At 45.7% G+C, this 25,341-nt stretch overlaps 1 protein-coding gene across 4 annotated transcripts in view; it reads right to left on the bottom strand.

The window, feature by feature from the left end:
• TULP3 (TUB like protein 3) overlaps positions 1 to 25,341 on the bottom strand; it is a 77,186-nt gene that overhangs the window by 24,100 nt on the left and 27,745 nt on the right. For 2 of the 4 annotated variants that reach the window (XM_073314058.1, XM_073314066.1), the window contains exons 2-3: positions 19,966 to 20,017; positions 4,946 to 5,108 (exon numbers count right to left, since the gene is read on the bottom strand). In XM_073314058.1, the coding sequence (XP_073170159.1) occupies positions 4,946 to 5,108; positions 19,966 to 20,017 (215 nt within the window). Of the gene's footprint in view, positions 1 to 4,945; positions 5,109 to 8,009; positions 8,453 to 19,965; positions 20,018 to 25,341 lie in introns of those variants that run through there. The other 2 variants (XM_073314075.1, XM_073314051.1) reach the window with 2 other exon arrangements.

The raw sequence follows: 25,341 nt of genomic DNA, 5'->3' as shown, positions 1-25,341 counted from the left end.
AAATCAACGGCCTGCTAAGCCCAGTTTTGAGTTCTATCCTTGAGGGGGCCATTCTGTTTCTCACAAAGCCACCCCCTTTGTTGATTTTAATTCCCTGTAAGCCAACCCTGTAAGCCATGTTGTCAGTCGCCCCTCCCTCCGTCAGAGCAATGGCAGACAATCGTTCCGCGCCTTTTTTCTGTGCAGACGCCATACCACAGCAAGCATGGAGCCCGCTCAGATCACTTTGGCAATCAGGAGCACATTAAACACCACACGCATTATCCAGCAGTATATGCAGCATCAGAACCTGGCAAAGCGAAACCGGGCGAGTAGGCGATGTCAGCGCGGTGACGAGTGTGATGAGGACACTGACACAGGCTTCTCTCAAAGCATGGGCCCTGGCAATGCAGGCATCATGGTGCTAATGGGGCAGGTTCGTGCTGTGGAACGCCGATTCTGGGCCTGGGAAACAAGCACAGACTGGTGGGACCGCATAGTGTTGCGGGTCTGGGACAATTCCCAGTGGCTGCAAAACTTTTGCATGCGTAAGGGCACTTTCATGGAACTTTGACTTGCTTTCCCCTGCTCTGAGGCACATGAATACCAAGATGAGAGCAGCCATCACAGCTGAAAAGCGAGTGGCGATAGCCCTGTGGAAGCTTGCAACGCCAGACAGCTACCGGTCAGTTGGGAATCAATTTGGAGTGGGCAAATCTACTGTGGGGGCTGCTGTGATACAAGTAGCCAACGCAATCAAAGATCTGCTGATATCAAGTGTCGATCACTGCTTGCAGAGGCAATAAAATCATTGTTGCTTCACATTCATGAAATGCATGAATTTATTTATTTGCATTTATTAATTTATCACACAAATAGGGGGATAACTACCACAGTAGCCCAGGAGGGATGGTGGAGGAGAGAAGCACCAGGAGGGGTGGTAGAGGAGGGAAGGACAAGACCACACAGCACTTTAAAAGTTTAAAACTTATTGAATGCCAGCCTTCTGTTGCTTGGGCAATCCTCTGGGGTGGAGTGGCTAGGTGGCCGGAGGCCTCCCCACCGCGTTCTTGGGTGTCTGGGTGAGGAGGCTATGGAACTTGGGAGGAGGGCGGTTGGTTACACAGGGGCTGTAGCGGCGCTCTGTGCTCCAGCTGCCTTTCCTGCAGCTCAACCATATGCTGGAGTATATTGGTTTGATCCTCCAGAAGCCTCAGCATTGAATCCTGCCTCCTCTCATCACGCTGCCGCCAGCTTTCAGCTTCAGCCCTCTCTTCAGCCCCCCACCTCACCTCCCGGTCATTCTGTGCTTTCCTGCACTCTGACATTGTCTGCCTCCATGCAATCGTCTGTGCTCTCTCAGTGTGGGAGGACAGCATGAGCTCAGAGAACATTTCATCGCGAGTGCGTTTTTTTCACCTTCTAATCTTCGCTAGTCTCTGGGAAGGAGAAGATCCTGTGATCCTTGAAACACATGCAGCTAATGGAGGAAAGAAAAAGGGACAGTGGTATTTAAAAAGACACATTTTCTAGAACAATGGCTACACTCTTTCACGGTAAACCTTGCTGTTAACATTACATACATAGCACATGTGCTTTCGTTCCAAGGTCGCATTTTGCCTCCCCGCACTGTGTGGCTAGCTCCTCATCCCTCCCACCTCCCCGTGGCTAACAGCGGGGAACATTTCTGTTCAGCTACAGGCAAACAGCCCAGCAGGAACGGGCACCTCTGAATGTCTCCTTAAGAAAAGCACCCTCTTTCAACCAGGTGACCATGAATGATATCTCACTCTCCTGAGGATAACACAGAGAGAGAAAGAACGGATGTTGTTTGAATGCCAGCAAACATAAACTGCAATGCTTTGTTCTACAATGATTTCCGAGTACATGCTACTGGCCTGGAGTGGTAAAGTGTCCTACCATGGTGGACGGAATAAGGCTTCCCTCTCCCCAGAAACTTTTTGCAAAGGCTTTAGGAGTACATCCAGGAGAGCCGTGAATGCCAGGGCAAATTAATCATTAAACATGCTTGCTTTTAAACCATGTATAGTATTTTAAAAGGTACACTCACCAGAGGTCCCTTCTCCGCCTGGCGGGTCCGGGAGGCAGCCTTGGGTGGGTTCGGGGGGTACTGGCTCCAGGTCCAGGGTGAGAAACAGTTCCTGGCTGTCATGAAAACCAGTTTCTCCGCTTGCTTGCTGTGAGCCATCTACCACCTCATCATCATCATCATCTTCCTTGTCCCCAAAACCTGCTTATGTGTTGCCTCCATCTCCATTGAAGGAGTCAAACAACATGGTTGGGGTAGTGGTGGCTGAACCCCCTAAAATGGCATGCAGCTCATCATAGAAGCGGCATGTTTTGGGCTCTGACCTGGAGCGGCCGTTTGCCTCTCTGGTTTTCTGGTAGGCTTGCCTCAGCTCCTTAAGTTTCACACGGCACTGCTTCTGGTCCCTATTATGCCCTTTGTCCTTCATGCCCTGGGAGATTTTGACAAATGTTTTGGCATTTCGAAAACTGGAACGTAGTTCTGATAGCACAGATTCCTCTCCCCATACAGCGATCAGATCCCGTACCTCCCGTTCGGTCCATACTGGAGCTCTTTTGCGATTCTGGAACTCCATCACGGTCACCTCTGCTGATGAGCTCTGCATGGTCACCTGCAGTTTGCCACGCTGGCCAAACAGGAAATTAAATTCAAAAGTTCGCGAGCCTTTTCCTGTCTATGTGGCCAGTGCATCTGAGTTGAGAGTGCTGTCCAGGGTGGTCACAGTGGAGCATTCTGGGATAGCTCCTGAAGGCCAATACCGTTGAATTGTGTCCACAGTACCCCAAATTCGACCCGGCAAGGCCGATTTCAGTGCTAATCCCCTTGTCGGGGGTGGAGTAAGGAAATTGATTTTAAGATCCCTTTAAGTCAAAAAAAAAGGGCTTCGTCGTGTGGACGGGTGCAGGGTTAAATCGATTTAATGCTGCTAAATTCGACCTCAACTCCTAGTGTAGACCAAGGCTAAGAATACTCTGCTACGTAAGTCACAGTAAACTAGGGGGTGTTCACAGCTGTAGACAAGATACCAAAGTATATGTAGCTGCCACGTGGGTTTCTGGTGGAACCAACGTACACAAGGTTAACCATATAAAGCAGCTGTGATACTGCAGTTCTTGTCACAGACACTTTACACAGAGGGTGCACTATGTGCCTGGGATATGGGAGAGTGAAGGTTGTTTGGGGTACCTTAACTCTGCATTTCCAAACCATCTAGAATTTGTTTTAAGTGCAGTCTTCGGTTTGGATTTCTTGGTTTTCTGCTGTTTTTTGTATTTTAAAACTACAGTGGTTTACTCAGATGTTTTACCTTTGGGTTACTGACACATTTACAATCTTCACTCCATTTTAAAGATTCTTGGTCTGAAAGTATACAAGCAGCTTCAAGGTCAGGGAAGCTTTCCAATTTTCATCCCTCTGACTTCTGTAGTATCTAGCTTCCTGATTCAGGGGTGTTTTTATTCTCTCCTGTCTCATTTCAGAAGCACGCTCTCCAACCAGAAAGTTTCTCACAATCTGCTTTCTCCCAGTTAATTCTAAGCAGGCTATCAGTCCAGCAAATGCTACAGCTGAAGTCTCCTCTCACTCCTCTCCCAATCTGCAGCCACTGATCCACAGAACAGGAAAGAGATTTAAAGAGATGGGCTGCTAGGAGACAATATATTTCTAGGAGCAACCACTAAGTTCATTTTTATCCTTTTTAGCTCATGGTATCCCTTTAATGTGTATCACAAAACCCCAAGACACACCCTGCTACCTCCCTGATAGTTTGCCAGAATCCTGGCTCTCGTGGTACTTTTCCGATACTTTCCCAGGATTGTGGGGTTTTCCCTGTCACCTCCTATGCCCCATCATGTGTGGGGCTCCCTGGCCTGTGAGCTCATCACACTCTCTTGCTAGGTCACTGTTCCCAATGGTTCTTGCCACTATTTCACTGTCATGCTGTGAGACTACTGAGCTCTTGCCATTGGCTCCTTGCTTTCTCAGTGCCTATAGCTTTCCTTACTACCAACACTTTGCTGCTATGTTGCTGTCACCTCCCTGCCATATGCAGGGCCCACTGATCCCAAAATTTACCTCCTTACCATATGGCAAGAAATCTAATGGATCCTGTTTGCATGTCACATGGACAAGACTCTGAAAAACTCCTCTCACCCGACACTTGGATTTGTAATTTGAGATTAGAGTGAGTTAACAGGATAGTGGAGAGGAATTCCAGGACTGAGATGAAAGAGAATGCAAAAATCCCTGCCACCAGCAGAGGGGGGTTTACTCCTTCAGAGTTTCAGAAGGAATTGGGCTGTGGCTGAAACCCAGCGTGTATAAGGAACGTCAGTGAAGACAGGAGAAACTAAGAAAGCTAAATTCAATATTCATCAACCCCTGTACTGCCTTCCCCTTCCCAATCAGCCTGTCACAACAATTTTGAGAACTCTGTCATGATAGTGCATGTTGCTGCTATTCATTTATTCCCTGTCCTCCTTTTCTCTTACTGCTTCAGAAAAATCCAATGAATCTCTCCTGCTCCAGATGTATAGCTCCCTACATTTCTGGGAACACTACTAAAGTACCCAGGAGGTGAGGAAACTAAACAATTCCACACCTAATTCTGTTGAGCCAGATGGCTTTGGTCTAACTCTAAGGAGAGATCATTCAGAGGTGGATGGATTTTCCCAACCTAATTATTTAATCTGACACTGGAGTCCAGGTCAGGTTGATAGTTTTTTTACAGCGCAGTGTTGCTTAGCACCAGATGAGTGACAAGGAACAAATGAATGCTGCTCTTCTTTTGTACCCAACAAAATCAATCCCTTTAGTTTCTCGGCCACCCATTCCCCTGGGGAATGTAAATGTGATCACCCCAAGGTAAAAACAAATTAGCATTAGTAAGAATGTCTGTTGATCAGGAGGACTACGCACCATGCAGGACAACATCGCTGTGAAAAGGGGTGTGGGTCTCTACTAAGGGAGTCTGCTCCTCACACCCTTTGGGCTTTGATCTACGCAGCTTTGCTTCTGGATTTGGCTGCACCATCAAGGGCTCAAGACGTTTCTTCCTCTGCTTCTTCTCCAGAAGAGCTCTCTGTAAGAGAAACAAAGCATACGAAGGAAGGATGAATAGCCACACACACTAGAGAGGAGGCGGCAATGCATGGTCCCTCCCTGGCCATTGGCAAAGTATTTTATATTGGAACCACTGTGAAGTCTGAAAAGCTCTGGTGCGCTCTGATAAGGGTTTCAAGCTTCGGTGAAGTCTGCATCCTGGAATCATTCTGAAGACTCTGGACTGAGGCACTCACTTGGACTCTCAGATTCCATTGCTGGCAGCCAGGGGTCAAGGCACCACCTTAGACTGCGACCTAATCCTTGGCCATCAGCAATCTTTTGTCTTTGTATCCAATATAAACTGCCACAACTCTTTAATTCACACTGAGTTAAATTTAGCAGGTTTACTCAAAATTCACTATGAAGCATTTCACAAACTAGAATTAGCGATACAAAACTTGTCTGGTGGTTTCATTAATCACTGTCCATAACTTACCTATTTAAAACTGATGGATAGGATAGAAATGATGACCCATCAGGACCCTCCAGCACAGGGGTGGGCAAACTACGGCCTGCGGGCCGGATCCGGCCCCTCAGGGCTTTGGATCCGGCCCACGGGACTGCCCCCCGTGGTGCCGTAGGCCCTGCGCCGCTCTCAGAAGCGGCCGGCAGAGGGGTGCAGAGGGCTCGGTGCTGAGCCCCAAGGGGGGCAGAGGGCTCGGTGCATTGCCCTTGCCTCCAGGTACCACCCCCCGCAGCTCCCATTGGCCGGAAATGGGGAACCGCGGCCAATGGGAGCTTCATGGAGCCCTGTGCCCCTCACCTCCCCCAGAGGCCACGCAGGGTTGTGGTGCTGGCTGCTTCTCGGAGTGGCGTTGCGTGGCGTGGCGTGGGGCCAGGGCAGGCAGGCAGGGAGCCTGCCCTGGCCCCAGTGCGCGCTGCTGCCACCCCGGAGCCGCTTTAGGTAAGCAGTGCCAGGCCAGAGCCCAAACCTCTCCTGCACCCCTGTCCCCCAACTCCCTACCCTAAGCCCCCTGCCTGCACCTCGCACCCCAACTCCCTGCCCTGAGCCCCCAGCCACACCCCGCAACTCCCTGCCCTGAGCCCCCTGCCGCACCCTGCACTCCTGTGCATACCAACCCTGTGCCCTGAGCCCGCTCCTGCACACCGCACCCCCTCACACCCCGCACTCCCTCCCACACCCCAACCCCTTGCCCTGCATACAGTTTCCCAATCCAGATGTGGCCCTCGGTTCAAAAAGTTTGCCCACTCCTGCTCCAGCATCTCTGATTCTATGACTAAACATTCTGTCTTTTTGAAAAACATCTTCAGTTACTAAATTTGGTATGTCAAATGTGTAATAGTACAGATAAGCTAATTTCATATTAAATGCCAAGAAGTACATTTGTGTAGTATTACTTCTGCATGGATAACAATTCAAATATTTTATAGTGAAATCTTAACATAAGGTTGCTCTATCTAGACTTTTAACCATATTTGAGGACTTGACCCAGGAGCAAGTAGGAACAAAAGGTTTCTAAGAATGTACAATTTTGACTGAAAAAGATAAAAAGAAGGGAGAGGGATTTGGACAAAAATTGATCTGGATGGGTGGGACTCTCTATGGCAGTGGTTCCCAAAGTTTAACAACCAGTGAACCCCTTTCACTAAAATGTCAAGTCTCATGAACCCCCTCCTAAAAATGAATATTTCCAGGGATTTTCTCCTTTACCTGAGTATAAATTATAAAAGCAGTGATCTTGGAAATAAAATGGTTTTTTATGCCATGCATATTAAACATCAATAATAATCATTACAGTATTATTACATTATGAAAACAGCAACACTCTTCCAAGATCTCAATTTTGTAGCTTGTATCACTTTGAATAAGCCTGTTATAAGCCAAGGTTCCTATGTTTCATCAAGGAGCATCAGATGTGAACCAGCATGAAGATATTTAAGAAGCCAACTCAAAGAGTTCCTCCTACACAAGCATTCAGGTCTTGAGCAGTCCAGGCAAACAACACACGTTACAACAAAGCTTAAAACTTGTTCTTCAGAATAATTTTAAAAACAAAACTAGCTGCCTATTTAATTTTAAAAACAGCAAAAAATATCCACCTCCCTTTCCATTTCTTATAAGGAGTCCTGAAGAGTAAAGATGTGTGACAGATATCCTTGCTTTGATCTGCTTAGCTCTTGGAAGTCCAGGGGCTTCACTGGAGGCTACTGGCCCCACGCTGCCCAGGGTTCCTAAGGACAGTTCTGTCCACCATTAGGGAATTCCCCAAGAACCCCCTGTAACATTTTGAGAACCCCAGTTTGGGAACCACTGCTCTACGGGAAAGGGAATTATTAAAGAAATTCCTCTTATGACAAAATGCCAGCTTCCTACATATCCCCTGACCCGCTTACTTAATACCCTATTAAAGGATCTACATTTTAAACAGAATGACAAATTAATTTCTTTTTTATTGTTAGCAGCTAAGTTTTGCATTGCACATTACCAGAAAAATGTAACTGCTCCTCCTATGGAACTGAGGTATAGCAAAATATGGACTGTCCTTGTAATGGGAAAGCTATCACAGCAAGTATGTACACAAGAGAAGTGCCAAAAAAAGAATGGGTGTTTAGAAATGTGGTCATCCTTTTTGACATACTCAGAGGAGGAGAACTCTTCAGTCAGCAAGCCAGAATCTTTAGCCAGGTTCTCGAATATTAACCTGATGCTACATCGGAACAAGTTATGTAGTATGTTAACATGTTATTGCAACTGTGTCTTAGTAAAATTTCAAAACACCACCACCACCACCACAAAAAAATCACAAAATGCCAAAGTTAAGCTTGAGACCACACCTCTTTCCCTGCTCCCTTGTGCCTATGCATTACAATGTGATAAGAGTCTTCAATTACACTGTGTAACAGGTTGAGCACTCACCGCCACAGCACCTCCTACTGGTTGCCTCAGGAATTAGCTCCTCAGCCTCAGAGCACCCCCTGCTGGCCGGTGTCTCTCCTGCCTCAGGCCTCGTGTCTCTCCCGGACCCCAGTGCCCTTTACCTTGGGGTTCTGCCCACTGGCACTGTTCTGCTTCAGGTACCCCATGTTCCCAGGCAGCTAGGTCCTTCCCACTCCAAGGATGGAGTGAGACTGACCCAGCTCTTCCGTTAGCCCTTGTATCAGGTCCAGCTTAGGTTGGCCTGATTGGATGTGGCCACAGCTATGCCTGCTCTTATCCTCTTTTCTAATTGGGTCCCAGCCACAACCCTCTCCAAGGGCTGCTTTTAACCCCTGCTCTCCTGGAGTGGGGCAGCCACCCCACTACACACTGCCACATCCTATTTCTCAAATCCTTGACCTGAACTCACTCTTCCAACTGACATTACTATTGCACTCAGTGATATTATTGTGATTCAGCAAAACAGGTCAGGACTTGCACAGGAAATGGACTTTCTGTTAGGAGCAGGCATCCCCAGAGGAGAACTCACAACTGACAGCTCCCAGACACTGGGGGCCATGGATAGAACAAGAAGGAGTAGGAGTTACAGGGGAAGTCAAGGGTGTTTCAATCATTCATGTTGAGTTAACTGAATGACAGAGATCTGGATATACCGAGTGAACTCATTCCTTGTGATACAAAGCTGAATGACAAACTTAGCCAGAGTCAAATGAACTATGAATCCTAATCTTAGGGCTTGGCTTCACTTGCAAGTTAGAGCGCATTAAATCAGTCCCGGGCGCCCTAACTCCCAAGGTGTCCACACTGGCAAGGCACGTAGAGCACCTGGACTCTGCAGCTGGAGCACTCCTGGTAATCCACCTCCACGAAAAGCATAAAGCTTGCTGCACCCCGGCTGAAACGCCCAGGCATCAGTCTGAATGAGGTGTTGCATTACTACGCTGTGATTGGTCTCCGGAAATGTCCCATAATCCCCTGAAGTCAAGTGGCCACTCTTGTCATTGTTTTGAACTCGGCTGCAGGCATGCAGATATACCCTTTCAAAGCTCAGTTTCTGACAGCCGGCTGCTTATCTGCTCCGGAACAAAGCAACCATCACTGTGGAATGCTGCTGCTGTGAGCATGTGAGAGAGAGAGAGGCAGGGGGGTGGGTGGGTCCGCTGCTGTCTGAACTTACAAGACAGCATGCTGACACACTCTCTCCCCCACAAAAACCCACTCTCTCTCCCTCCACATACACACAACACACTCCCTGTCACACTCCACCCCCACCATTTGAAAAGCATGCTGCAGCCACTTGCACACTGGGATAGCTATCACACTGCACTGCTCTCTGTGGTGTTGCAAGTGCTGCTAATGTGGCCACACCAGTGCGCTTGCAGCTGACAGTGTAAACACATGACAGCGTTTTCCCTGCTGCGGTCTCCGAAGGCTGATTTAACTCCCAGAGCTCTACACCTGCAAGTGTAGCCATGCCCTGAGAGTCAACATATATAACCATGTCACTTGTGATGTCATAACAAGTGATAAAGGAAACAAGTTCTAACTTAAAGAATTAGGGTAAGATGCTGCTGGACGCATGCGTGTAACTGTGACGAGAACTACGCTTGGTACGGAGAGTTACAAGGTCTGTGAAGGAAAGTGGAGAATCAGATTTTAGTACACTGTAGCTCATCACTGAGCCAAATGGGATGTTCTACATGTGTACAAGTCACTTGCACTAAAGACAGATCATCCCTGTGTGCTCATTAGTAACCCTAACAGCAATCTGAAGGTTGTTCTCATTGATGATAGCCCCCAGTTCTCAGTCTCCACATTCTCCTTAAAGAAAGTGGACACCTGGAGGCAGGTGTCCTTCTATCATCATTCCCCTCCGAACCTATGAAACTACCCTCTCTCTTTTTGTTTCTAGTGATGGCTCTTTCCCTGCGTGTATCCTCAATTGCAAAGCTCAGTTCTTGGCCCTTTGCTCTTTTTTATCTCTTTCGGCAACTTTCCTCAGAAGGTCTGGAGTGTGCACACTGTTTCTTTAATTGCATGATAACATACGAAGGCTAGATTGCATGTGCTGGTTCATTATCCTAGCACTCTTCATGAGCGCTACCGCACATGAGCTGATTTGCTGTCGTAGTTGGCATTCCTGAGAGATGGGCTACATGGGTTACAGTTATTCTAATATTATTTGTGAGAGTCATGTTCTCTAGGCTGGTTTGTTACTGGGTTACTTCTGAGACCTGTGCTGTCCAAGTTAGTTTGTTATGTAACATTACACACAAAGGATAGCCTGAACATTAAAAATATATTTTATAAGTATTAAAATATTGGTTTGGAAGAAGAAACAACATACATAAGAATTAGAGAAACTTTGAAAATACAAATTGAAGGTCAAATTTACCCTTCTGATTGGTAGTCGGACCCTTTACCAGAAATTCAGGTCTGCTGGTTCTGCAGTTGTACAAAATATATAACCAGGCTCAGATCACAGAACATACCAGCATATTGTTACAGGACTAAAAAATCCAAAATATATTCCATAATCATCCAAGAGCAGGAGGGAAGGAAATATGAAGGAAGGAAATGTCAGGGAGCAAGACAGCAAGAGTCAACAACACATTATCCTCAAAATAAATATGAGAGAGAATCTGTCATTGACATTTCCCTTATCTGACAGACAGAAGAGGAGAAGGGAAGCAAGAGAGACATTATACATGCAGTAAGAATATACCCAGTTACTATAGGCGTTGGAGACTGAATCTGGGGGTCAGTATCTGATACCAGTAAACTAACTCTCTAAGAGCAACCTGACTGATTCTTCTACTAGGCCAGGTTTTTTAAAGCATTTTAGTGTTTGCTGGCCTAGAAGTTTATTTCCATCTTAGGCCTAGTCTATACTTAAAATTTAGGTCAACACAGGAACAGTGCTCAGAGTTGTGAAAAATCCAAACCTCTCAGTGTAGACATGGTTAGGTTGACAGAAGAAAGCTTCCACTGACCCAGCTACCACCGCTTGTGGAGGTGGAGTTACTGCAGTGATGGGAAAACCCCTTCCATTGCTGCAGTGTGCGGCTATATGATGGTGCTACAGTGGCATAATTATGGCACCGTAGTCATGCTGTTGTAGCACCCGTAGTGTAGACACGGCCTGAGTACAGTACAATTCTGTTTTAACAAAGAGTTTATGGGACACACCAAAACTTCAAGAAAACAGGGTTTGGATACATGGGACAGTATTTCATCATGCACACCTTCATTTAACAGAAACTTTTGGTTAACCAGAAGGTAGAAAAAATGGGATACTAAAGTCATTTGTTTTAAAAGGGTTTCTCTCTATTTCTGTGTTTGATTAAGGCATGGAAAATGTATTATTTAAGTAGGCTTAGCATAATTCTTTGTGTTTAATAATTTTGATAGAGAGTATCAATATTTATTTTTAAGCATTGTTTTAGATTTTGTGTCTCTTTAAATTTTCACAGTTGTGGAATTATGGGGGAGGAGATCTCAGACAATAATTATTTAATGACAGTAAATGTTAAGATTTCGAACATTAAAGCTACCTAAATGGTGCCTCTGCTCCAGCTGCACTAAATGCTAGCTTAACACCACATTTTATACACATTAAGGTGGAGACTGCAGTAAGTTCTCAAGCAGCATTTCTCTTCCTTTGCCTATCTGTAAATGTAGATGATTATAGATAGAAATATTTTTTCATCAGTTTGAGTGTGTATGGTAAAAACAGTATTTACCAATAAAAATCTAATTCTAATGCGCTGCTTTACCGCATTATATCCGAATTCGTGTTCTATCGGGTCGCGTTATATCGGGGTAGAGGTGTATGACCAGCATGTGGCCTGTCACAGTGCCCCTTGCAACCTGCTGCTTGCCTCTTTCTTTCTGCAGAATTTAAGCTTCCATTTATTAAAAAAATTTAGATTTAATCTAAAACCAGCCATTTAAGGCTGCTAGAGTGCAGTTCACTTTGTTTGAATGAGATGGCATAACAACTTTATAATCAACATTGCTAAGTGTTCTTTTAAAAATTTGCTTACACTGATGTGATGTCCAAATAATAGAATTGGATTTTGTTTACTTTTGGCTAATATCCAACTCTTTCTTCCACCCCTGTATTATAATGGAGATTAATATACTTCAGGGAAAAGACACTTGAGCACTATGCTCCATTTGTGCCCTATAAGATAATGAAAGGATACTGGTTATTATGATGCATTTGACACTTTGGGAACATTACACATTAAAAACTTTCCATGACATTTTACTTTCAGGCTACACAGGAGTCCTGGAAATTCAGAACACCGTGAACACAGGAAACAAAACAACAACACTGAGTCTAGCATATTTCCAGCAAGCTGCCCAGGGAGTTAGCGCCATCAGATCTAGAATAACATAGCAGACCAATGGGCCATCCAGTTTGGTTTTCTGTGCCTTAGGGGAAGACATAAAACCCCTAATAAAGCAGTTGAGGGTGCAATACTACACCATTTATTTATTAATAATTGTCATCGTTGGTATTGTGTCAACAAGTGTGCTGGGCACATCACAGGAAGCCTATAAAAGGCAGCTCCCTGCTGTGCAAAAAGTTGCTTCCTGAGCATCATCTGGTTGCCGGTTTAAGCCATGAACGACGTGGCTTAATAGATCTTGCAATGCTTATCCCAGCTATTTATAGAAATTAGAGATGAAAAAAGCCTGTTTAGTGTGTGGTGCACAATATACACCTCTACCCCGACAGAACGCGGTCCTAGGGAGCCAAAAAATCTTACCGCGTTATAGGTGAAACCGTGAGATATCGAACTTGCTTTGGCCACGAGCTTTTCCATTATTAATAGTCACTTCCCACCCCCTGACTGACCCCTCAAAATCCCCGACCCACCCAACCCTCCCCTCCCCCCCAACTCCCTGTCCCCTGACTGCCCCGCCCCCTAGCCACACCCCCTGACAGGCCCCCCGGGACTCCCATGCCCTATCCAACGCCCCCATTCCCCGTCCCCTGACCGCCCCACCCCCAGAACCTCCGAACCATCCAACCCCCCCTGCTCCCTGTCCCCTGACCAACCCCCGAGACTCTCTGCCCCTTATCCAACCCCTCGGCCCTGGCCCGGCACCCTTAACACACCGCTCAGAGCCGTATGTCAGAGCCAGACACGCCGACGCACTGATCCGCTGGAGCACGCAGCCCCGCCCCGCAGAGCGCTGCTTTACCGCATTATATCCGAATTCGTGTTCTATCGGGTCGCGTTATATCGGGATAGAGGTGTATGACCAGCATGTGGCCTGTCACAGTGCCCCTTGCAACCTGCTGCTTGCCTCTTTCTTTCTGCAGAATTTAAGCTTCCATTTATTAAAAAAAATAGACTAAAATTTTCAGAAGCATTTGAAGGTAAAAATTTGAATCTACATGTACATACCTAAATAAGAGGCCTAATTACCAGCACTGCTGGGCACCCACAGCTCTAACAGACTGAAGTTTCAAAATTTGTCGCAAGTCTCTAGCCACTATAATTTTGCAGAGAACTTTCTGAATGCAAACCAATACAGTTCTCTTTAAATGTGTCTGCAAAGAGCCTAAAACAGAACCTCAGAGAGGTGTGAACTACTCCCATTCATCTACTTAGGTTAGCCCCATTGCCTAACAAAGTCAAATGACATGCTTGAACTCTGTACCGTTCCTTATTTCAACATTACCTCTAATAAATTTATTAAATTTGTACTCTCTTTTATTTTAGAAGAAAGATCCAAAGTAAGTACTCTATCCGGTGTTGTTGGTTAATCATACATTATTTGTAGAACCTATAGAGGGAGAAATCCTGTTTGGTCTGAGTGGTACAACCAAAGACGTAAACTCTTCCACGGACTTCTTTAGGCCTTGTCTACCCTGGCAAGTTTCTGCCCAGCAGTGCAGCTTTCTGTGTTATAACTCCCGCGGTGCACACACTGCCAAGCCATTTAGTGCACAGAAACTGCGCAGTTGCCGCGCTGTAAAAAACCCGCCCCGACGAGAGGCGTAGAGCTTTCTGTGCCGGGGGTACAGCGCTGCGGTGCCACTGTAGACACCCTGGTCGATACAGCGCTGTGACTGGCCTCCGGGAGGTGTCCCACAATGCCTCTTCTCACCTCTCTGGTCATCAGTTTGAACTCTACTGCCCGGCCCTTAGGTGACCAACCATGAACCCCACGCCATACATTCCTTGGGAATTTTGAAAGTCCCCTTCCTGTTTGCTCGGCGATGCGTGCAGTGGTCTCAGCGCATCTCTCCAGGCGGCCATGCCTGCTCCACGCACCAGGCGATCCCGGCTTGGAGCAATGCCGAGCTGCTGGCCCTCATCAGCATTTGGGGAGAGGAGGCTGTGCAGTCCCAGCTGCGCTCCAGCCATAGGAATTACGATACCTATGGACAGATTTCACAATGCATGACAGAAAGAGGCCATGACCAGGACACACTGCAGTGCAGGGTCAAAGCGAAGGAGCTGCGGAACACCTACCACAAGGCGCAGGAGGCAAACTGCCTTGTCGGTGCTGCGCCCACGAGCTGCCAGTCCTACAAAGAGCTGGACATGATACTCGGTGGCGATCCCACCTCCACTGCAAAGACTTCCGTGGCTCACGTGCCATTTGAGAGTGGGCAGAGTCAGGAGGAGGAAATCTTAGACGAGGATGTGGAGGGGGAAGGGGACCCAGAAGCAGAGTACGACTCAGAGGTCAGAGATGCATGCAGCCAGGAGCCCTTCTCTACCTCAGAGAGGGCTAGCCAGTCACAGCAGTCAGAGCTTGGCGAAGTGCAAACAGGAGAGGAGACCCCTGGTAAGTGGCTTTGATTTTTGGGAATCGCTGAAGCAAGTTGTTGGGGGCAGCAGGGTTGCAGAAAGCAGGCTTGTGTCTGTATGATGCGTGTACCGCCATATGCCTAGTCTGAATGGAAGAACAGGGTGTTGATTGACTCCCTCACTTCACAGGAATCTGTTTCAGAGATCTCCATAAAACTCTCATGGTGATACTGGGCAAGCTGCTGTCACAGGTTCTTTGGCAGAGCTGCTTTGTTTCTTGCCCCGTTAAGGGTAACTTTCCTGTGCCACTCTGTGTGTGTGGGGGAGGGGGGGCATTGTTGCACACAGGCGAGCCGCATAAAGCCCAGGATGGAAGCCGCAGTCTTGGAGAAGACCCTCCCTCGATTCCCTACTCACCCTCAGCAGCGAGATATCTTCCATAATGAACACAGCCTGTGGAAAATGTGGGGACAGTAATGATTATAAGGCCCCCCTACAGTGCTGGCTCTCCCCAAGAGCCACGTGCACTATCATAGAATCATAGAATATCAGGGTTGGAAGGGACCCCAGAAGGTCATCTAGTCCAACCCCCTGCTCAAAGCAGGCCCAATTCCCAGTTAAATCATCCCAGCCAGGGCTTTGTCAAGCCTGACCTTAAATACCTCTAAGGAAGGAGATTCTACCACCTCCCTAGGTGATATCGTCCTGGAACATCGATTTCCCCTCTGGTTACTCATCATTTTGGGGGTCTTGTGACTCATGTGTGCTTGCCTGGAGTCAGCCAATTAGTGACATGTATGTGAATAGAAAAGGAGTAGACTAACACAGCTGCTACTCTGAAACCTGTCAGGTATGTGACTAGTGGCTGTGTTTTAAATCACTGAATCAGTGGTCTGGGTGTTGCAAACAATACTGCTTCTGTAAAATGTTGCATTTTGGTTTCACAGAGATGACCTTGGGAGCCCAGCCTCCCTTTGTTATCACCAGCTGAACGGCTGCACAGAATTAGAAAGCAGCCACAAAAAACTAAAGAGGACTTTCTGCGTGATATCACGATGTGCTGTGCGGCCGAAAAACAAGCACTGAAGGACAGTGAGAAGAGGGACCAAAAGGACAACGTGGCACACCAGAACGCAGCCATGGAGCGGCTCTTAAATGTTACGGAGCGCCAAGCAGACATGCTCCAGGCGCTACTAGTGCAGCAAACCAAGCAGCTCTGCGCCCGCCCTCCCCTGCAGCCGCTGTCGCAAAACTCTTTCCCATGCGCCCCCCAGACCCCGCCAACACGCTCTTATAAACCTCCTGGCTCCAGTCTGTACCCGCAGCATTCCACGCCTCCCCCATCACAGGCCAGCCCTGCCGACTCCCAGTACCCACTGCACTCAACACCCGTCCCTCTGCAGGCTGGCACTGTACTCCAAAGGACAAAGCTGCATATGATACCTGGATATACACAAATCTTTAACCGTCCCGAGACCCCACCTCGTCCTAGGACCCTCCCATCCCCCATCCCTCACAGTGCTGATGTGTTTTTTGTTTGTCTCTCTCCTCCGCTTGTTGTCTTTTATCAAAGAATTGTTTTGGTTTAAAAGCCATTGTTATTCCAGTAATTGAAAGTAAACAGAACCCTGCAAAGCAACAAGCAATTTTCTTAAACCTTCACAGTGCATCGTCTGCACCAATCACAATCACCTCCTAGCATAACAAACACTGCACTCCCGAGCACAGCAACAAATATTAGTGGCTTTCAGATTCAAATTGCTGCCTCAAGGTACCCCTGATCCTTATGGCCCCGTGCTGCACCCCTCTAAAAGCCCTGGTCTCTGGTTGTTCAAATTCAGCCTCCAGGCACTAAGCCTCAGCAGTCCAGCCCTAAGTGAAGCTTTCACCCTTCCCTTCACAAATATTATGGAGCATACACCACGCGGCTATAAGCATAGGAATGTTGTCATCAGCCAGGTCCAGCCTCCCATATAGGCAGCACCAGTGGGTCTTTACACTGCCAAAACCACACTCAACAGTCATTCTCCACTTGCTCAGCATGTTGTTGAACCGCTCCTTGCTGCTGTCAAGGTGCCCCGTGCATGGCTTCATAAATCATGGCATTAAGGGGTAGGTGGGGTCTCCCAGGATCACAATGGGCATTTCCATTTCCCCTACAGTGATCTTCTGGTCTGGGTAGAAACTCTCTGCTTGCAGCTTCCTGAACAGGCCAGTGTTCCAAAAGATGCGTGCATCAGGCACCTTTCCGGACCAGCCCGCTTTAATGTCCGTGAAACATCCACGGTGATCCACAAGTGCCTGAAGAACCATTGAGAAATACCCCTTGCGATTAATGTACTCCATGGCTAGGTGGTCTGGTGCCAGAATTGGAATGGCGTGCCATCTATCGCCCCTCCGCAGTTAGGGAAGCCCATTTGTGCAAACCCATCCACAATGTCACGCATGTTGTCCATAGACATGGTATTTCGGATCAGGATGCGATTAATGGCCCTGCACACTTCCATCAACACAAGTCCAACGGTCGACTTTCCCACTCCAAACTGGTTAGCGACCGATCAGTAGCAGTCTGGAATAGCCAGTTTCCACAGTGCAATCGCCACGCGCTTCTCCGACGGCAGGACAGCTCTCATTCTCGTATCCTTGCACCGCAGACCTGGGGCAAGCTCATCACACAGTCCCATGAATGTGGCTTTCCTCATCCAAAAGTTCTGCAGCCACTGCTCATCATCCCAGACGTGCACGACGATCTGACCCCACCACTCAGTGCTTGTTTCCCAAGCCCAAAAGCGGTATTCCACTGTGGTCAGCACCTCCATGAATGCCACAAGCAATCTCGTGTCGGAGCTACTACAGGTGGCGAGATCAATGTCAAACTCCTCTTGCCTTTGTAGTTTATGGAATAACTCCACTGCCACTTGTGACATGTTAGTAAGAGCGAGCAGCATATTGGTCAACAGTGCGAGATGCATTCCTGCAGACCGAAGAGGCAGAGCACGCAGTACACAAACTGTTGAAAGATGGCGCCAAATGCGGATGGAAGCACATGGACTGCTGGATGCAAACCAATGCATCACAGAGCATTGGGACAGAACCCAGGATGCCCCGTGACCCCCTCCGCCTTCCCACAACTCTTAACGGCAGAAGAGGAAGGGATGCTCTGTGGGATAGCTGCTCAGAGCGCACAGCTCTGAATACCGATGCAAGTGCTGCACGTGTGAATATGCTACTGTGCAGGCAGCTGACAGTGTGAACATACAACACTGGTTTCCCTTCAGTGCTCTCTGAGTGACAATGTAACTGCCGGTGCTGTAACTCTGCCAGTCTAGACATACCTTTAGATAAGGCCATGCATACCTACACAGAAACAACATATCTGATACTAGAGACAAAGGGTAGAACACACTTCAATGGCTGGAAGCTGAAGCAAGACAAATTCAGACTAGAAATAAGGCACAAATATCTAAGTGAGGGCAGTTAACCACTGGAACAGCTCACCAAAGATTGTGGCAGATTCTTCATCCCTTAGGAGTTTTTAAATCAAGACTGGATGCCTTTTTATAATATATGCTTCTAGTGCATCCATGAGTTATTGCATTCTGTACAAGAATTATTGGGTGATGCGCTAAGCCTTGTGTTAGGAAGTGAGATTAGATTATCAAAATGGATTTCTGACCTCAAAAATATATAAACCCAGTGGCGGATTAGCCACTTGGCTTATGGGACCCATGCCCAGGGGCCCTGGCCAATTGGGGGAGCCCCCGAAAAAATCCGCCACCAGATGGCGGAAGCCCAGAGCCCCAGAAGCAGCGCTGGGTGGGGCAGGGGAAGCCCCAATGCCCTGACCCCTGTAGCAATGCCGGGTGGAGCGGGGAAAGCCCCCACATTCTGACCCAGCTCCCTAGCAGAAGCGCCATGTGGGTAAGGAAAGTCCCCCCACCCCGCCCCTGCTCCTTGGCAGAAGCGCCAGGCAAAGTCCCAGCGCCCAGACCCAGCTGCGGCCTGGGATTGGAGGCGCTCTCACTCCCTGCCGTGGCCTAAGGGTTGGAGGAGCTCTCACTCCTTGCCCACCCAGGGCCGTGACGGGGAGGACAGAGCTTCTCCAGTCTTTGTGGGGGGCAGAAAGAAGCAAATGGGTGGGGGAGTGGAATGGGGTGGAACAAGGGTGGGGGCGCGGGGGGAAGGGGTGGAACGGAATGTGGCCATGGGTGGGGCTGTAGGCGGAAGGGGTGGGGAGCAGCCCCACTACGTGCTCTGGCTGAGGGCCCCACCAAACCTTAATCCGCCTCTGTATGAACCTATACTCATCTTAAATTTCACAGGGCAGAAGAGTAAGTATGAATATGTTTATCTAAGTGCCCTAAAGGGTATGGTGGTCTGGGCATTCAGCAAGTTGCATATCAATCAGCTGTTTGGAAAGAGATACAATTCCTGCTCTTCTGCCAAATCAAATGCTAAGCCAAAAATGGGTTGTATTTAGAAAAAGAAAGGAAGTTGCTGGCAGTCGCTCTTTCTACTGTTTAGAGAGTATTTTTCTTTCTGCTTTGATGTTTAAACTGGATAATTCCCTGCAGAGATTAATTCTCCTCCTCTCTTTTGATCCACTCAGTCTTGTGATGAATGAATCCTAATTAAATGAATAAAACAACACTTGCAGGAGACACAAAATATCAAGGAAATCAAAACAAAACCTACGGCAAGCTTGACCCCTAAACTAATGATAACCAGAAAATCCCTGAAGGCAAATGGTAGCGATTAATTCTAATCTGTCTCTATCCATCATTCCAAGCATTTATATCACATGCATCACCCTGTCTTTGTTTTACTCCACACATGGTCTCACGTGCAATGGGAGATGCTCTGCACCTTTTGCAGTTGTTTACACCAGTGCAAAGTGGGTGTAAAATGCTGGTGTTTTACACCCACTTTTCACTGGTGTAAAGACTATATAAAGCACAGCAGTGAATCAGGTGCATCCAAGAAGCACAATGTGGGGAAGGAAGAAGTGCAAACATTTGCCTCTCCTTCTCTATCAGAATAAAGCAGCAGCAAACTCAGACTCAATGTAAAATGTGGTTGTAAATTCCTGGAGACTGATGTTTTGCCCATTCTCTTATAGTGACACTTGTCAGCCTCTGCACTGCCGATCCACTTACCTGGTTCTCTAGTTTCAGCTGTCGCAATTTCACACTTTCATCTTCAAAAATACTGTGAAAAGGAAAGAGAAAAAAACCCTATTATTGCTAGGAAAAATCATTTACATAGCACTGTAAGTGTATGTGGTGCTCTACAGAGCAAGACACGGTTCCAGAACAAACAAGTTTATAAACTAACTGCCATCCCACAATATACTTTTTACCATACTGTGAGACCCAGTTACAACAGCCCTTTGAGATGTTTAAAAACTCACTTTTATAGTGCAGTTTAGACAAGACTAAGCTATGTATTAACCACGTTCTTGAAGCAATACTGAAGCAACTTTCAATACTGACAGGTTTCAGAGTAGCAGCCATGTTAGTCTGTATCCGCAAAAAGAAAAGGAGGACTTGTGGCACCTTAGAGACTAACCAATTTATTTGAGCATGAGCTTTCGTGGGCTACAGCTCACTTCATCGGATGCAAATTGGCTGAGTCATGAGCCAGTTTGCTGCTTCAATGCTTAACACTTCAAAGTAATTCACTGTGGTCCTGGTTCTCCCACAAATATCTACATCTCAGAGTTCTGCACTCGCTGGCTCCTCAATCCAGCTCTTTCCTCTTTGTGGATTGCCCAGGATCACTAATCATGATACGCAAAAGACTGTATTTACCCAGTTTTGATATGAATTTGACCTGATGTATAAAAATTGATGATTTCAGTACTGAAATGTTCTATCGTTAGGTGAGGTTGTGGTTGGCGTTAGGAATTTGCTACTCACTGATATTTTAATAGGCAATAACATTGTAGCCATGTCTAAGCATGTTAATGTTATAGGCAGGTCCTAGGGAAAGTATGGGTCTAATACACCTGCTTTGTCTGTAGCCAGTGAGGAAGGCTGTGAAAGGGGAGGGAAATCCTAGCCTTTTTCTGCTGAGAATAGTAGCTTGCCTGCTAAGAAGGAATTTGAAAGTTCTTCTATTGTGCCAGAATCTGCTCTGAGCTTAAGTGAAACACACAAAAAATTTCTGGTAGTGATCAATGGCTCAGTGTCTAGTTGGCAGCCAGTATCAAGCAGAGTGCCCCAGGGGTCAGTCCTGGGGCCCGTTTTGTTCAACATCTTCATTAATGATCTGGATGATGGGATGGATTGCACCCTCAGGAAGTTTGCGGATGACACTAAACTTGGGGGGGAGAGATAGATAAGCTGGAGGATAGGGGTAGGGTCCAGAGTGACCTAGACAAATTGGAGGATTGGGCTAAAAGAAATCTGATGAGGTTCAACAAGGACAAATGCAGATGGAAGAATCCCATGCACTGCTACAGGCTGGGGACTGACTGGCTAAGCAGCAGTTCTGCAAAAAAGGACCTGGGGATTACAGTGGAAGAGAAGCTGGATATGAGTCAACAGTGTGCCCGTGTTGCCAAGAAGGCTACGGGCATATTGGGCTGCATTAGTAGGAGCATTGCCAGCAGATTGAGGGAAGTGATTATTCCGCTCTATTCGGCACTGGTGAGGCCACACCTGGAGTATTGCATCCAGTTTTGGGCCCCCCACTACAGAAAGGATGTGGACAAATTGGAAGAGTGTCATCTAATCATATTTTAATGAACTTAGTCTGAGGGTTATCTGTGTTTAACTGCTTTTTATTTTGTCACACTTCCTATTTCTGTAATTTAGCCATAAAACATTTGAGAAATCCTCACTTAGGTCAATGACTTTGGACTGATAATAGCCTCAGATAGAAAGTGAATCCTGAGCTCAGTAGCTGCAGAGCCAGGAATAGGTAGCATCTTGAGTACAAAATTGAGGGCATGGAGAAGATCGTGATGACTATCCAGAAAAGTAGCATAAAAGAGCCAGTCAGGGACATTATAGGCATAGAGAGGGACAAATGACCTGAAGGATACTTGCTATGGTTATAGTAACAGATTTAGGCTCTCTGTTGAAGGATGCACACAATTTAAACAATTGATATTTTTGTAACACATTTGCTGAATACAGCAAGATATGCAGTAGCTGCCATGTGGAAATCCGGTGGGTGATGAAGACTTGGCATGCTCACATACAGAACACACTAGTGATAGAAAAGGTTACCTTTGGCATGGACAAAACACACACTGGTTAGAAGCTGTAAAATAGGACTGAGTGGACTTGTCAGAGCTAAAGTTTTACATTGTTTTATTTTTGAATGCAGGTTTCTTTTGTACATAATTCTACATTTGTTAGTTCAACTTTCATGATAAAGAGATTGCATTACAGTACTTGTATGAGGTGAACTGAAAAATACTATTTCTTTTGTTTTTTACAGCACAAATATTTGTAATAAAAAAATAAATATAAAGTGAGCACTGTACACTTTGTATTCTATGTTTTGACTGAAATCAATATATTTGAAAATGTAGAAAACATCCAAACATATTTAAATAGTATTTTATTATTGTTTAACAGTGCGATTAATCACGTGATTTTTTTAATTGTGCGATTAATCACAATTTTTTTAATTGCTTGACAGCCCTAATAAAAATACAAAAGCATCACAGCACACTATTATTGAAATATTGCTTACTTTCTTATTTTGTCTGTATGAAATTTTAGTGTGTACTGACTTCACTAGTGCTTTTTATGTAGCCTATTGTAAAACTAGGCAACTATCTAGATGAGTTAATGTACTCCCTGGAAGACCTCTGCTTACCCCCAGGGGTATGTGTATCCCTAGTTGAGAACCATGGTATTAGATAAAGGTCACTTTTCCATTTCTCTCTCTCTCTCTCTCACTCACACACCCACACCCACCCCTTTTCTTTTTGGACATTGTCTTAAGTAATTATTTTTATTTAAAAAATAGCAGTGTGGACACAAACTAACATTATGTTTGCACTCTTCACTGCTTCTTTGTGATGGAAAAATGAAACCTCAAAAGATTTTTGTTTGTTTTTTATGTTAGACATATAAGATCCCAACATTTATTTTTAGCTGGATAATGCTGCCAGTGAAGAATAGGGAATGACCTCTCTGAGCTGCAATTACCCCAATTTTCAATGGGGATCAAAATCATTTTTAATTATGTTGTTCGTGTCTACTTTCGAACAAAACCTATGTCAAGTGAAAACTTTATAGCTATGTTTGAAGACTGGAACAGCACCACTACTGCAGAATAGACTAGCCCTCACATTCAACACTCCTCATTACTTAATTAAGGGTTGGAAGTGATAACAGTCAGGATCAATCTATTGTGATGTCTCCATTCTGGTCCTCCAATGATGATTCAAGTCCTTCAATAACAAGAAGAAAGTCAGGATCTGATTTTCCTAATGTAGAAGGCATGCAAAAAACCAAGTGTGATGGAGGTGGGTGGGTGGTTATTCCAACATCCCCCCACCCCTGGTAAGGAAGGAAGAAACAAAAAGAAAAACTTTCACAAGTCATCTTTTTGCATCATAGAGTACAGGAACAATTTTGTCTCCTTTTCAGGTCACCTTTAACAGATTAAGAGCACTTCTGTGAAAAGGACTTGCAGTGAAGGAGCCCAGCAATCCTTTCCCATCACAGAATAGAGGAATCCACGTGAATCGTAGAAGAGGGCAGGGGGTATCAGAGCATCTATATGGTAAATATAAAAAAAGTCTCACTTTTTATTTAGCCCATCCCTTGACTCCTTCCCACTCCCTGGTTGTCTGGAAAGTCCAACCCAACAGCCAGGAAAACAGAACTTCCTTGTTCCTTTCCTACACTAACTTTTTCTCTTAGTAGCTCAAATGGATAAACTGCTGATACTAATCTAACAGAAAAAGACTATGTGGAGGCACTCCCACATATCAGTGAGGAATGCGAGCAGTGCACTAATTCAGCCCCTGACTCAACCAGCTTCAAAAGGGAATCCTTCCAACCAAATCCATAGAAACAACATATTCAAATGCTCCGCTGACGTATCAGTGCACAAGTACTGCATTGCACACATCATACCCTATTGCACATAACACTCCTGTCTGCAGTAAGAGCAATTAAACGTCTATCGGAAATGAGGAAAACAACAAATCTGCCCTGAATACAGGAGTATGGTCTAGAAAGCAATTCCTAGCTTAGCCCATGGTACTTGTGACGTGTCAGTATTCAGAGTAACTTCCCCTCCCCTTTTTCTCCCTAACCCTCTGCAACAGAGCACATGCTATATTCACTCCAAATCTCTCCACGGTACTGTGGTCACTGGTGTGTCCCAATCACTTACAAAGAAACTGCCCCCAATGACTCCTTTCTTCAGTTTCACTAAATTCAAGGAACCCCCTCTAACTGCCCTATGAGCTGAATGATGCCTCTGGCTCTGGAGAAGGTGGGCAATAATCAAAGGTGTAGAATGGAAGTGGAGACCAAGAATAACCATGGATACCAAGTAGGGATGGAGAAGAATGCAGAATGCACGTTTACTAAAAGGCATATTAAAGTGTGGTTGGACATTAAAAATGAGAAAAACAGCAAAATGGTGGGATTCCATGTTGTCTTCCTCACTGCCTTCCAGGTCAAACATGCTCCAATGATAAGTAAGAAGTTTTTCTTTTTAACTGCCAATGTCAAAAACTCCAGCTGAAATCAGAGCCCAGCCTGCTTTTTACATCATTACCAGAAACAGAAATTTTGCAATAAGAATTTGGATGATAAATTTGTTGATAATGGATGAAGTATAATATGAAATCAATTGCCTCTTTCATAACTATTCTTGGTATACATAGTTACCTGTAACATACATAACTCCCAGATTCAGCATCCATTAGGTAAGAGGTCAGTTATACATAACCAAGTAGTATTCTAAAATTAAAGAAGTATTACAACATGCACATGTTCCCAGCTGTTTTTTTTTAAAAAGGGAAATAGTGTATTATTTTGAAAACAGTATGTGATTATGTAATTAGAGCCTGTGTTATACATATGCAAGAAAAGGCAGAGTTAACATTCCACATTCAATTTGAACTTTGAAATTTGTTGACTTCTGAGTAGTTGACCATGCAATAAAATAGTCTCTAAATGTAGGGGCTATTTAATGGAATTACATACTATTTATCAAATTGTACAATATACAATACAAACTGGAATATCAACGCAACCTTCCATACAATAAACATTCTTTATATATTTTGCTATGCTACTCAGTTAAGATTGTCACTGAATATTTGATTTCATTAAGATTTATAGATTTTAAAGGCCAGAAGACAATTATGATCAATTAGTCCAATGTCCTGCATAACACATGCCATAGAATTTCACCCAAGGTTTCCAGCAGCAAGCCCAATAACTTGTGGGGCCTGGAGACTGATCTTGGTGGAGGATTTTCAACTGGAATTCACTTCTCACTTTGGTCCCCCAAGTCTATGTGTAGAGCATAAAGTCCTTGAGTTTTGC

This window comes from Lepidochelys kempii, chromosome 1 (genome assembly GCF_965140265.1).
Source record: "Lepidochelys kempii isolate rLepKem1 chromosome 1, rLepKem1.hap2, whole genome shotgun sequence".
NCBI lineage: Eukaryota > Metazoa > Chordata > Testudines > Cheloniidae > Lepidochelys > Lepidochelys kempii.
This window is presented reverse-complemented; position numbering and strand designations above follow the sequence as displayed.